This window comes from Meriones unguiculatus, chromosome 3 (assembly GCF_030254825.1).
Source record: "Meriones unguiculatus strain TT.TT164.6M chromosome 3, Bangor_MerUng_6.1, whole genome shotgun sequence".
NCBI lineage: Eukaryota > Metazoa > Chordata > Mammalia > Rodentia > Muridae > Meriones > Meriones unguiculatus.
In genome coordinates, this window is record NC_083351.1 from 139,004,635 (window position 1) to 139,018,218 (window position 13,584).

Consider the following 13,584-nt stretch of genomic DNA (forward strand, 5'->3'; position numbering starts at 1 on the left):
GGTGTCCATCAGAGGACATCAGGCTGGCTGCTCACGACTGTGGGACAGTGTTTGGTACAAGTGTGGGTGCAAGAGTTCAGAGCACCCCGGAGCAACCTGGCTTTGAGGGCTGATGACAGAGACATGAATTACGCCTCCTTGGAGGTTCCTCTAGCCACTGCTGTTACTAACCCGGCTGGGCTGACTTTGTGCCACAAAGATGTTTGCAGAGGAGAAAAGCGTATGTCTGAGTGCGGATGGTCTGCAGGGGGAGCAGCTAAAAGATAGACCAAGGTGAGCTCCGCTCTCCCTCAGGCAGCAGGAACACTGCTCCTATGTGACGTGGCCAGGTTTGGTGCTCTCTGGGCTCTGGCGCGTACATGTCGTCCCGAGATCTCAGGCCTTAACCTTGAGCTGACACACTTTTCCCAAGCTCCAAGGCCCAGGCTCAGGCAGCTAAGCAGTAGTTCTGCGGGGGCTGCAGGCTGGACGGTTGGGACAGTCAGTCTTCCCAGTCACGGGGTCTATCCCCTGTTTCCCATCCACGCATGCACGATGCAGCTACCTCTACAGACAGCTGGTTCTGTCCGGAGTACCCCGACTGGAGCCCTGTGTCTGAGATCCCAGTTGGCTTTCTGAGCTGGCTGCAGATCTGTCTCTCTATGACATCTTCAGGTCACTCTACTGCTTAGAGGCCCTAGCCCATGCCTTTGCTGCTGTTTGAGGGATGCACTTTGAGCCCCCCCCCCCGTTTGCCATCATTTCTGGGTGCATAGCCCCATCCTTTCACTATAACTCTGTACTCTCCCATTTCAGCTCCTGTCACACAGCATCAGCACCAGATGGGCCACCGCCCCGGGCAGTGTTCAAAGCCCACCTCCTCGACCCCTGCCCAGAGCTCTGTGACGCTGGAGAGGGCTGTTATTGTCTCATCTCTTAAGAAAGGAAGGCAGGGAGGTTTGGTGACTGGACAATGTCGCATAATCCACGAGCAGCTGACAGGCTCCAGGGCCTGGTAGAGTCCCACAGTGGGGCATGGGAGAGGGCTAGAAGGTTTAAGACAGACGGGTTAAACTAGACGGAGCAGTGCGTGAGGGGAAGAGTTTTAACGACTTACAGCCCATCTGAAGAACGTGCTCAGATCACAGTTTTGGCTTTTTTCCATTTCCGGCAGTGCTGGGCATTGAACCCACACAGGGAAGGCGAGCACTCTCCCACGAGCTATATGCTGCAGTCGCACAGCGTGTATTTGAACGCCTTCTACATCGTTCGTATTTTGAGAGAAGGCCCTGAGGTCCCGAGTGGAGAAGCAGCTCTGCCGTGCTTAGAGCAACCCTATGGCTCAAACGCCTGCTTATTCTATTTAATCTTCCACCCTCACCCGGGATCCTCGCCCTGTGTGAAGTCCAGAGTTACAGCAGCCCGTGCTCGAGAGGCAGCTACGTAGTTCTTTCCACACAAAGGAACAGGTCGATGTGAACTGATCAATGAATTGTGATTATTCTGAGCTTTTATTTTGGGGTCCTGTGTCACAGAACGACATGTGCACTGTTCACAATGGATACAAGGAACTGAGATGTTTTTATTTCTACTATCTGAGAATAAAATGGTAGATAATATTCCAAACCAGCATCAAAAAAAAAAAAAAAAAAAAAAAAAGCAGAGCGAACTTTTCTGTATATAAACTGTACATAAAAGAAGGCACTATACATTTCTCGGGGAGATCTTAAGGTAGAAAGGTTGATTCTCATAGATTCTTCAGAGTCCACACTGGGAAGCACTGAGGCTTTGCTTGTTTTAGCACCGGAAGCACAACTCAGCACAAGCCAGACCTAAGGCTGAAGGAGGCACTCCTGAGCACGGAGGTGGGGGCGGACAGACGGACGGGGGTGGGGTAAGGGCAGACTGGTGGCAGGCCTAACTCAACAGAGGTGACGCCGTCTAGTCTACCTTATAATATTGTTTTGACACCAAAGAAAAGAACTGAAGGTGGATGAATACATATTGCTTTGTTAAATACATATTTGATTTATATGATGTTTATATAAATATATATATATATATATATTTAGAATCCACAAACTATCAAAATAACACTTTATAAAGAGAATTGCTTTAAAAAAGGCAATGCCGAGCCGGAACAGGAGGGCCGGGCTGCAGCGGCCACTGAGGCAGCGCTCAGCTGAGGGAACGGAAAAGACGCTTTTCTTTCAGTTTACCTGAACCGTGAAAAAGAACGATTCCAAGATTCCAAGAGTTCTCCTACACATTTACAAAATGCTCGGCTCCAGAGCAAGCCACAGAGTTCATAAGGTCAGGTTCTGAAATACTCTGATTCAAAAATACTTTCTTCTTTGACAGAAAAAAAAATACCATGTTCTGGTCTAGCGGCCTTGAACGTGGCCTCCCTGTCGCTCTGTCATACTGCTCTCAGAACAGGCCCTTGGCTTTCTTCAGGTTCACTTGCTTCCAGGTGGGCAGTGCGTTGAATTCGTCTCTGCTCATGTCAAGCGCAAACTGGAAGAAACGTGGGAGACGCCTGGTGAGTGGCTGAGGGAAAGGCACCCTCACCAGTGCGCCATCACCCTCACCAGTGTGCCATCACGGTCCGGGCCCACTCACCTCAAAGTCTTCATCGGTGAGATAAATCTCAAGCTTTAGCGGGTCTACGCCCTCTGGGAGTGGCCTGGCCAGCAGATCCGCCAGCGGGTAGATGGTTTTACACAGCTTGGCCAAGACATCTTCCACCAGGGTGATCTGGTTGGAAACCGCAGTGTCCTGGAGAGAGGGAGCAGAGAACATTTGAGCAGATACGTGTCGTCTATGGAGAGCTACAGACCCCCACGCCTGCCCCACCTCTCCCTCCGCCGCCCAGTGAGCTGCACTGAAGGTAGAAATCTGAGGCAACCTCTGTCCCCGGCTCAGTCTATGAGGCAGCGGCCATGCTGTGATCCTTGGAGCCATGGCCTGAGACCCACACATAGTCCAGGGGGGATCAGAATGCATACGCTCCTTCCCTACATGGATGATAACTGTTTAAAGGTAGGTTAGAGGGCTGAGGCTGCCGCACACACGAGGCCCTGCGGTCCTAGCACTGCCGAGGTCAGCTGAGCAGACACACGTGTGCATTACACAAGATCTCGACTGCTACACAGCAGCAGATAGTTTTACTTGTTTGTGTGTTCAAAATTATGTATAAAATGGATCCAGGCCTACCGACACTGACACCTGTTCACACACACGCATGTATACGTTATAGGTTAGGACCTGCATATTAGGGGGAATCTATTTTCTGAATTTGGGTTGACTTTGATTCATAGTATTTGTCCACGTCCGTCTGTCTTCCTGCAATTTTTGTGATTCCATTTTTCTTCCCAGCTGAATGCTACCCATTGTGTATCTGTGCCGCATCTTCACCATCTGTTCGCCTTTTGATGGGCGCCCAGGCTGGCTCCATTTCTTAGCTACGGAAAACAGAGCGTCAGGGAACATGGATGTGCATTAGCTCTGTGGTGTGACGTGCAGTTTTGGGGTACATGGCCAGCAGTGGTAGATCTGGGTCATATGGTAGGGTCTGTCTTTACTTTCCTGAGGAAGTGCCTGCTGACTTCCATAATGCTACGGTATCTCCACTCCGACCAGCAGCAGATCGGGGTCCCTCTTCTCCCACATCCCCTCCAACACCTGTGCTCAGATTTCTCCTCCCTCCCTCCCTCCCTCCCTTCCTTTTTCTTTCACAAAACTAAATAAGGGTTTTATTTATTCATTTAATTAAAATGTTTTTATGGTTTGAGGATTTCACACCATAGATTTTGGGCACATTCTTTCCCGAAGACAGTCATTTTGACTGGGGCGAGGGGATGTCTCAAATTAGTTAGTTTGCATCTCTCTGATAACTTTAAAAAAAACTTATTGGTCATCTTTTGAGAGCCATCTGCTCATGCCAGTAGCCTGTGTGCTGATCGGTAGCTTTGTTTCTTGGACATTTAATTTCTGAAGCTGTAGATTCTGGATATCAGGTTTGCTTCCTTCCTGGCACCCCCACAAAAGCCGCTCTCTCTTACAGAGTAACAAAATCAAACTGGGAAAAAATTCCTACCTTCCACTACTAAATCAAAACAACCCTTGGAATTCCTGTTGCCAGCAAAGTTAACTCACAGGCTACGCAATTCTACACAGTAACACCAAGCCTCCTGGGGGTTAGGGGAAACAAAATGTGTGTGTTCTCTGGGCAAAGAAATGAGCATTTCCTTCCATAACCCCATGGTACTCCACAGTTGCATGAGCTCCATGGTGGGGCCACAATGCTCCCTCGCTTAGCTACCCAAGCACACACTTGCACCACAGTCTCTCTCTTCTACACGAGCTTAGCTTGGACATGAGAGGGCACGGCTATGCATGCCACACACCTTGAGAAGCAGTGGGCTTGGTGCTGGTAGAATGAAGTGATGCTGGCTTTTATTTGTAGCCCTTGCTTGTATTTAAGATCTAAAATTATGTGTAGAAAATTATCCAACTACTTCAACTGATTTCCCACAAGGCTTCTCCTAAGCCAGGTCCATGCAGCCTGGGCAGCATACTTCAGGGGTAGGGCCCCATTCTATTTACTTATCAATTTTTTTGAAGGAGGGTCTTGGCACATAGCCCAGACTAGCCTAGAGCTTGCTATAAAGCACAGGCTAGCCATCAAGTGCTAGGATTACAGGTGTATGCCACCACACCTCGCTGTCTGGCCATTCTGAGACTGCTGTTTGACGTGTCTCTCTCTCTCTCTCTCTCTCTCCCGGGAGTACAGGAGTACAGAGGCTGGTGGAGGCCTGGGTTGGGGGCGGGGCCTTACCATTTCTGTGATCTCAGCAATGTCTTCTCTGTGTTCCCAGCTGGGAAACATGTTGGTGAACGTGAGGGGCTCTAGCCCGGCGTGGATAAGGTAAGACTTGGGGGGCGGCTTTTTGAGGTTCTTTCCTGTAGGGACGCAGAATGTGCGGGTCAGTGACCAAGGAGCATGTCCTCGCTGCCTTTTCTTGGGCTCTTCCACTATCCTCAGAAAGCTTGGCTTTCGTGTTTAAGATGTGGGTTGTGAGCCGCTCCTAATGATGCAGGGCTCTTTACCGAAAGACGACTCTTACATTCACCCCTAACACAGACGTGGCATCAACCTTACCACCCACTTCCTGAACATGAAAAAACGTTTCTGGACCCCTGTGGGGACAGAAGGCTCCCCTGGCAACTGCCATCAGGCATGGCTGCTTCCCTCTCCTTTGCCTGTGGAGGTTTTCCCTGGATGCCCTGAAGCAGGGACACGCTTCAACAGCACATGAGAAACAATGGCGGCATCAGAAGAAATGCTAGCACTGGCTTTTAGCAGTTTGGGCACATCTCTCTTCTGTAATGCAGGTGCTGCCTGAAGAGAAGTGTGCCAAGGCCGCTCAGCCACTCACCCATGTTCAGGGTGGGTGTCAGTACAGGAGGCTCCACAGTCTACCACATGGGTGGCCTCGCCGTGTGAAAGAGAAAGATGGCCTCTCCTTTGTCCTGATTCCCAGAGAAGGTATTGATCCTAAGATCGACAAGCCTCTAGAGTGACAGAAGGGGAGTGCTTGGCGCCTTCTCAAGGCTGAAGACATCACAGAGGGGCATGGCTGGGCCTGAGGCGGCTCCCCACCCCCCTCCTCACCTCGGCAGTACTGCAGGACTGTCTCCATCGCACTCTTCCGATCCGAGGCCCAGCGAATTCGGGCAGAGCCGGTTATCTTGTTCTCAGTGGGCCACCAGCCTTGCCAGAGGTAGACCTCGTGGTGATTGTCAACAAGGAAGAGAGCTGTGAAGGGCAAGGAAGAGCAAGGCCATGAGGTACTCCTGCAATGCCCAGCAGAAGCCCTCGCTCTGCCAGCTGCCCCCACAGCCCTGTCCCCAAGGTACACAGCCATGAGTCAGTGGGGTCACCTCCATACTCAGCCCTCTGAGATTAAACCATGAAGGTGCCTAGCAGGGTGAGGAAGTGCCCCGAGAAACGCCTCCTTGTTTCTTTCCCTTCCCCAGCTCATCCACAGTTTGCTGGTGGCCTTTTCAGATGTCTCCAGGGCTGTGCTGGAAGCCATCTCCAGGCTCCAAAGGGCTCCCATCTGGCTTGCCCTCAGACCCCACAATACTCTGAGCAGTGACGGGTTTCTCACAGGGAAGGGAACTGTAGACAGAATCCTCCCGCCTCTTCCTCCTCCTCTTCAAGCCTCCACCTGACTCTTGTTCTGTGTGGCACGTTCTCTCCAACTTGCCAGCTCAGTGGCCCCAAGGTCCCTCCGAACGTACATTTTGGGATTGCTCTAAAAGCCAGTGGTTGTCCACGATCTAGCCAGAGCCCAGGAACGGCAGGGCGCAGAGCAGCCTCTTCCTGTAGCTACTCGCAGCTGCTGCCCTAGAATCATGTCTGCATCTGCTCTGCTGAGAGCTTTCCCATGCCCCTTTCCCTAGCCTCTTGCTTTCCCAGGCTCCTTTGCAGCTGGAGTGGCCCCCTGACATCTGGGCAGCGGCATGAAGAAAAGTCTACGGGAGCAAGAGGGGCATAAGAAAGCGCCACTTTCCCCTTTCCTCAGTTTGGAATACAAATATGAGGAAAGGAGCAAGAGCAGCTCACAAGGGACCATGGAGCAGGAAGACGGAGAGGAAGGCCAGGAGAAGGGCAGGGATGCCATGGGGTACTGTCAGCTGTCTCTTTGGATGTAAGAAGTCACTGAATTCAGCTCCTGACACAAAGCTACACGCTGATTTTCCTGTTTTCTTTGGCGGTGGGTTGGTGAGGTGGGCCATGAATGGTGAGATGAATGGTGACGTCTCAGGTGTGCTGGTTGTGCACTTGTCAGATGGGGGCTGCTGACAGAGAAGGGGAAGGAGGCTGGCGGAAGGGGCTCCCAGGCCTCACCTGGCTGCGGTGCGCTGTACAGGTCTTCCTGCAGGAAGGGCATGGAGCTGACGGCAGAGGGCGCCCGCGCGGGGTACACGAACTCCGTGGCCGAGAAGTCCCCCGAGGAGCTGCTGAGGATGAACAGGCGGGGCGCGAAGTTAAAACTCCCAGGATCTTCCAAAGAAAAGAGAACAAAGCTAAGGACACCGTGTGAACCAGCTTCTGGGAGGGCCGGATGTCGAACACGAAGCAACTCAGTGAACAGGCAGGGTTCGGTTTATATTCGCTTTCTGAGAGGGAAGTCTGGTGTTAGTCATTTTTGCAGTGATGGGCATCAGCCACAGGCTGACAGTGAGCGGCGACTAAAAGTGTGTGTATAAAGATATACACACCAGTCACACATACACACACACACACACACACACACACACACACACACACACACACAGTAAGCATAAAAGTTCACCCCAGCATTCCTAGCCACTAAATTGTACAGAAACAGTGCTTTTCCCAGTTTTTCTGGGTCTGGGAGGATACTGTGCTCTGTTTATGAGTGTTGAGAACTACTTCCTTTTGTTAATATCTGCTAAGAAAGGAAGTTGGCCTGATGTCCTGGGGAACACTGGTTGACAGAGTCCCACAGGTAGGAATTTAACTTAATCATGGATAAATAACTATTGTTAAGGGTACAATAGAGGAAACATTGGACTTTATTCCCCAGCGATGGGAGGAGGGCAAGCAGATTGGAATATATTACGATGCCCTGATGTCACCAACATCTCGGTGGCAGCAAGGGGGCACTGAGGCAATAAAGGGAGAGGACAGTCACCCTGATCGTCCCTTTATGGAGAAGTGGGTGAAAGCACAGGAGCGCGTGAGTTCTGCTTATCCCTGAGACCTGTGAGTTGCTGAACCAACACTGCTTCTCATCAGAGATGATTAATGGGAGAAAGTTTGTTTTACGGTTTTTATGATTATAATAATGTATGTTTAAAGGAGAGACAGGAAGACACACGCTCATGCCTTAACTTTGCTCTGGCGAATGAGGATAGCTATTCCTACTGTTTTTGTTAAATCATGCCAGCCTCAGAGGTGCCAGGCAAACATGGCTTCCCACGGGGCACGCGTGAGTTTCCTGGTGGGAAAAACCCCATTCTCACTCTTGATTACACATCTCTCTTATTCGCATGAAAATGAAAGTGCAGATCGGCTTCCTTTTGAGAATCGGCCCTCTGTTTTATTCGCTGTGTGTTGTACATAGCATATGCTCAGTAAACCTTTGTAGGGGTGTGTGTGTGCACGGTATACATGACACACGTGAATGCATGCATGAGGAGCCAGCGCTCACCAGTTAGGCTGGCTCTCAAGTCCCAGGAACCCTCCTGCACCTCTCCCCGAGTTCTAGGATCTCAAGGGTACGCCACTTGACCCTACATTTTCACATGTTTCCTGGATATTCAACTTGGCTCTTCAAGCTTGCAAGGCAAGCGCTCTCTGCTGGTGGAACCCGGACCTTGATAAATCTCCAGTGAGGAAAATCAGTGAGTGAATGGAGACCGTGGTGTTACCTTGGAGCATGCAGTCGTAGGCCTTCCTGTCCCTCCTCCCCAGGGCATCCCAGAATCCCAGGGGCTCGGATCCTTCATCACACTCATGGATAGTCACATTGCTGCTGCTGTGGAGCCCTGCTTCCAGGGGACATCTGCATGGGAGGCAAGCGGAAGGTTACAGACACCCAGGAGAGTCCACAGCCGAGACTCAAGACCTCGCCCACAGACGACTTCATTCTGCTCAAGACCACACCCAAGGTGACATCATACTATTTGGTAAAAATTTTTACCAGCGCCTGTGCTGGAAGGAGATGGGCCAGTGTGCTCCAGGGAAGCTTGTACAGCTATACATGTCATTAAGACCATGTGCATTTCATACGAAACATGTATGTGTTTCATACGAAACACAGCATTTGTCTGTTCATTGTCCTCTCTTGCTACAACACTAATTTCATTAGGAGAAAAATGTGTTTATTCACTGCTGACTCTCTGGTCCCTTGTTTGGTACCAAGTAGTTGCTTAGTAAGTGTTTTCCAAACGAGTAAATGAAGGAATTCACTTATTTGTTCTTAGTGGCCCAAGTGAGAAGCCTCTTGAGGCATGAATGCTATTGGATTTCTCACAAAACATCTCTTAAATCCCCCACCTCCACCGACCACTGAAGGATGTTCTGGTAGCCTGGTTTTTCTGCCAGCTGGAAGGTCACTTGTCTTCCTCCCATCTGCCCTTACTACGGAGCACGGACCTTCAGAGGAGTCGGGAGGAAAGCAGCTCCCATCGTCCCATCTCAGGGCCCACAGAACGGGCCCTCTGCTGGGATGTGATGCAACACTCCATTTTTTAGGAAGGAACCCAGCTGTTGTCAGGGAACTGAGACTGCCCAGGCCGCTGGTAAGAGCAGAGACACAGTGGCAGGCCCTCTCTGACTATGCTGCTCCTCCTAAGAACCTAGCCCGCCAGGAAGACCCCAGGAGAAAACCCCAGCACTGCTGTGCCCCAGTGGCGGACCAGTGGTGGGGGGCGGCGGGAGGGGGTCTGAGGACTCACTGCTGGCTTCTCACTTGCAGTGGGGTGCCCCTGCTTTCTAAAGAAAGGACATGTTGTGGTCCCCCACTGGCCATTCCGCCATTCTACTACAAGACACTCAGACCCCTACGAGACAGGGGCACGGGCCCTCTGTAACCGCGGAGGCTGCGGGCTCGGGAGCAAGTGGCGGCTCGGGAAGAAGCCAAAGTGTGACTGTGCTTGCTTGGGACATCTGCCTTGCTGTTGCTCTCTCTCTCTCTCTCTCTCCCCCCTCCTTCCCCCTCCTTTCTCTCTCCCTCCTTCCCCCTCCTCTCTCCTCTTCTATCCTATATCTTTTAAATGAGATTTTACTATATAACCCAGGCTGGCCCTGATCTCTGGGGCTGCAAGGCTACACCTCAGCGCCTGGCTCCATTGCCTTTTACAGAGGCAGACATGTCCTCAGAAAGCTGGAAGAGCACCTATGACAGAGCCCTGGCTGTCACTCTAAGCATATGGGACATCCTTTGTTGGGGGATCCCTTCCTGCCTCAGCCTGCCTGCATCCCTCCAGGAATCCCCTGGGTGTAGAGCCGGCCAGAGGACCAACACTCACTGTTCCTTGATTTTATTCGCTGCAGTCCTTCCAACCTCCTTCGTATGGCCTTGAGCTTTACATCCATGCCACAGGTAAATGAGGGCCTTGTTTATGTTCAGAGCAACCATGGAAGTCCTGGACCTCAGGCTGCTACAGTGACAGGCCACCTCCAGCAAGTTCCCTTCCATGGGCACCTCTCCTCGCACACAATACAGCCTCCATTCACCTGCAGGGGAAGCAGCGGCGCACAGTTACGGAGGAGCCACGGAGGAGTGGCCCTTCAGGCTCCCTGGATGCCATCAAAGACATACATGTAGGGACTGCAAGACCCGTGGCTGAAGACTGCCAAGCAGGGGCAGCAGTGGGTTGTCGGGTGCGATAAATAGGTTGCCAAAAGTTCACATGGTAGGAAAAAAAAAAATCCAAGATTTACATAAAATAACTAAAGAGAGAAATCCTAAGGATTTAGTGGTAGGGTGCTGGCCAATGAAAAGATTATAATAGAAAATCCACTGGCTTTTAATTTTCTTGAGAAGTGTAGATAGTTACTGAGAATTCCGTTCAAGGCAATGAATGCTCCTAGCCTCACTTACGGAAGGACAGATCAGGAAGGAAGTGCTCTGCAGGGTTGGGGTCCCCAGGATGCTGTACCAGGCCAGCATTAGTGGGAAAGATACAGCTATATAACGTCAGACTTACTTTAAGGTTTTATTTTTTATTATATACAAATTTCATTATGTATAAATATACTTTAATTATATATATTTAATTAATATAGACACGGGGGGGGGCATTGCACTCATGAGTGCAGTGCTTGTGGATGCCAGAAGGGGGCATCAGATTACCCCTGGAGCTGGGGTTACAAGTGGGCCAGCCTCTGGATTCCTTTAAAGCCCTCCTACCAAAAACCTCCAGGGAGAAGAGACAAAAGCTGAATGCTAACACTAGAAATAACTTACTTTGCACATTTTCTTCTTCCTCTTCCCTTCGTCCAGAGTGCACCACCATCCCTCCCTGGAAACACTGAAGGAAACAGGGGGGCTCCTTTCCCTGCAGAACCTGGACCTTTAGATTTAAGCATGGGAAAACAGGTCAGAGGAAGGGGCTGCCAGAGGCCTGAAAACAATACTTGCCTGTCTCAGGGAGTCTGGCCCGCACCGAGAGGTTGTATCCCCACTGCCATCTGAAGGTAAGCAGGACTGGAAGTGCAAGGCAAAGGCTTGCTTTCAGAGTACTTTTAAGTATGTTTTTCCTGTGATAACAAAACAGGAATGTTGTTCTCTGCTACCTTCTTTCCTCACTAACTTTGGCGTTCTCATGGTATTTTATGTATGGCCATGACATGATGGATTAAATGTGTTTAAAGAGGTCTACCTCTTAGTGTGAAGATCATGAATTGCTGACTTCGTGAATCTGGGGTTAGAAGGATGCCCTTCCTGTAGCATCTGTGGTAGGTTAGGTCTTAAATTCCCCTCTGAGCCATGCCCTCAAGGCTCAGCTCCCCCAGGAAGTGCACGGACAGTCTGTGGTACCTAAGAGGTGGGTGGGGCCTCATGGGAAGTCTTGAGGTCACTGGGAATACATCCCTGAAGGGTGTAGGAGACCCTTGCTTCTTCCTCTTCATCTCTTTCACTTTCTGGCTTTCTGGAAAGGAGCCAAGTGGTTTCACTGACATGTGTTTCTGCCATGACATGTTGCCTCCCTACAAGCCTAGAACCAACATGGCAGAGAACCAACTATGCAGAAAACCAAAAGAAACAGTTCTCTATCTATCACTTGGGGTGTTTTTCAGAGGGACAGGAAACTGACTCTGTGTCTCTGTGGTCTCCTGTGGGGTGGCATGGCTCGCTCTCGTGTTCTCTCAGCAGGCCTAGTAGCAGCGCTTGCTCTCACTTTGGCAGATGCTAGATAACTCCCCTTACAGAAGGGATGTTGATCTGAAGGTCCAGGTTCTGAGCCTTTGCACATCTGGCATCCAGAAAGGTAGAGGTATTTCTACATTTCTGCCATAAGCTACCTTATGAAACTCAGGTCTGCTCAGCACAGGCACGTGGCATTTCATGGCACTGTCTTATGTGCCTATCATAATTTTCCATGTGTTGGATTAGAAAAATAAAAAAAAGGGAGGGATTAACCTCAGACTCCAGGTGTGCTCTGAACACAGGGTTAAAACATATTCATTAGTGGTTTTTATAAAAACAGGCAGCTGAAATCACCCACTGTTCAGAATAAGTTACAATGCCATTGTTGCTAAGGTCTACCTCTAAAACAAAATTTATAGTAGAAAATATTCATTCTGTCTTAAAATTATTTTTAGGGAATGTAATTAGTTCTGAGGACGGACTGCAGAAAGCTTAATGAGCATGGCTCCATTTCTAGAAAAAGTTTCTCTGCTCTCATCCCTCATGGTCTTGCCAATTAATCATTCATTCAAGATGGTGAAAATACTTGCCCATAGTGTCAAACTACAAACTCCAGAGCCAGGCACAGATCATCCAAACATTAAAAAGACACATTTGGGGCCATGCAGCTCAGTTGGCTTAAAGCACCTGCCTAGCACACACAATGACCTGAATTTGATTCCCCAGTGCCAATGCCACAAGGCCCTACAAAACAGCTTATAAAGTCTTAAAGTTCTTGGACTTGGTACTAGCCTGCCAGGCACAATGCAGGCTCCAAGGTCACAAACCTGTGAGTTGGGGTGTCTTTCTTGGTCACTGGAAACAATAGTAATAAATAAGTAAACAAAGCAGCAGTGTGGTTTTAAGCCATGGAAACAGAAGGCACAGTTAAGGGGCCCAGGGAAGGGAGAGGGAAGAGGGGCTTGCAGGAAACAGGAGGGGACAGCTGAACAGAAGTGTGATTGGCTGCAGGGGAAGAAGCAGGGCACCCATGCTTTGGAGGATGCTGTGCTCAGAGGCCAGGCCCATCATCACAGTCCCTGAGCAATGGCTCCCTAGAGCTTACCTGGGCCCCCCTCTCTTCATCCAGCTCCACTGTCATCAGAGCTGATGTCCCCTTCTCACTCACGGTTGAGTGCCGGCCTTGCCAGAAGAAATAGACACACTTCTCTTTGCCGGCCACTCTCACCGGATGCTCTCCCTTTTGTCGGCTTCCCACTGCAGAAACAATGGCAGAGGGTGAAGTGAGCTGGGACACCAGCGGGGAAGCAGATGAATGCCTGGCCTTCTTTCCCCAGAGTCTGTGAGGGCCAGATATTAAAAAAATAAAAATAAAAAGGGGGTGGAGCCAAAATGGGGTACCTTCTTTCTTCTCAGCTGACTGAGGGGTCTTCTCAGAACCCCAAGGAAAACTCACATCATCTTAGGCAGAGGCAGAGGCCCTCTGATCCCAGTGCGTGAGCAGGGAACACAGGGACTGAGAGCAGGAGCAGGCTCGCATAGACTCACTTTCTTACATTCTACCACTCTTGGAAGAAGATAAGCAGACGGACAAATGACATCACCAACAGCAGGAGGAGCTTCCAGAGCAAAGGAAAAAGAATGGACCATTAAAAGTAATGGTGAGGGCCTAAGCGTCTCCCTTTTCATG

The 13,584-nt window shown here is 50.2% G+C and overlaps 1 protein-coding gene across 9 annotated transcripts in view; it reads right to left on the reverse strand.

Annotated features, from left to right (window-relative positions):
• Nucleotides 1–1,467: 1,467 nt before the first annotated feature.
• Svil (supervillin) overlaps nt 1,468–13,584 on the reverse strand; it is a 185,428-nt gene continuing 173,311 nt past the window's right edge. For all 9 annotated transcript variants that reach the window (XM_060380646.1, XM_060380643.1, XM_060380650.1 and 6 more), the window contains 9 exons: nt 13,000–13,151; nt 10,992–11,097; nt 10,051–10,258; nt 8,449–8,582; nt 6,899–7,054; nt 5,657–5,800; nt 4,820–4,944; nt 2,602–2,757; nt 1,468–2,496 (listed from right to left, as the gene is read on the reverse strand). In XM_060380646.1, coding sequence (XP_060236629.1) covers nt 2,410–2,496; nt 2,602–2,757; nt 4,820–4,944; nt 5,657–5,800; nt 6,899–7,054; nt 8,449–8,582; nt 10,051–10,258; nt 10,992–11,097; nt 13,000–13,151 — 1,268 coding nt within the window. In that variant the 3' untranslated portion in view covers nt 1,468–2,409. The remainder of the gene's footprint in view (nt 2,497–2,601; nt 2,758–4,819; nt 4,945–5,656; nt 5,801–6,898; nt 7,055–8,448; nt 8,583–10,050; nt 10,259–10,991; nt 11,098–12,999; nt 13,152–13,584) is intronic.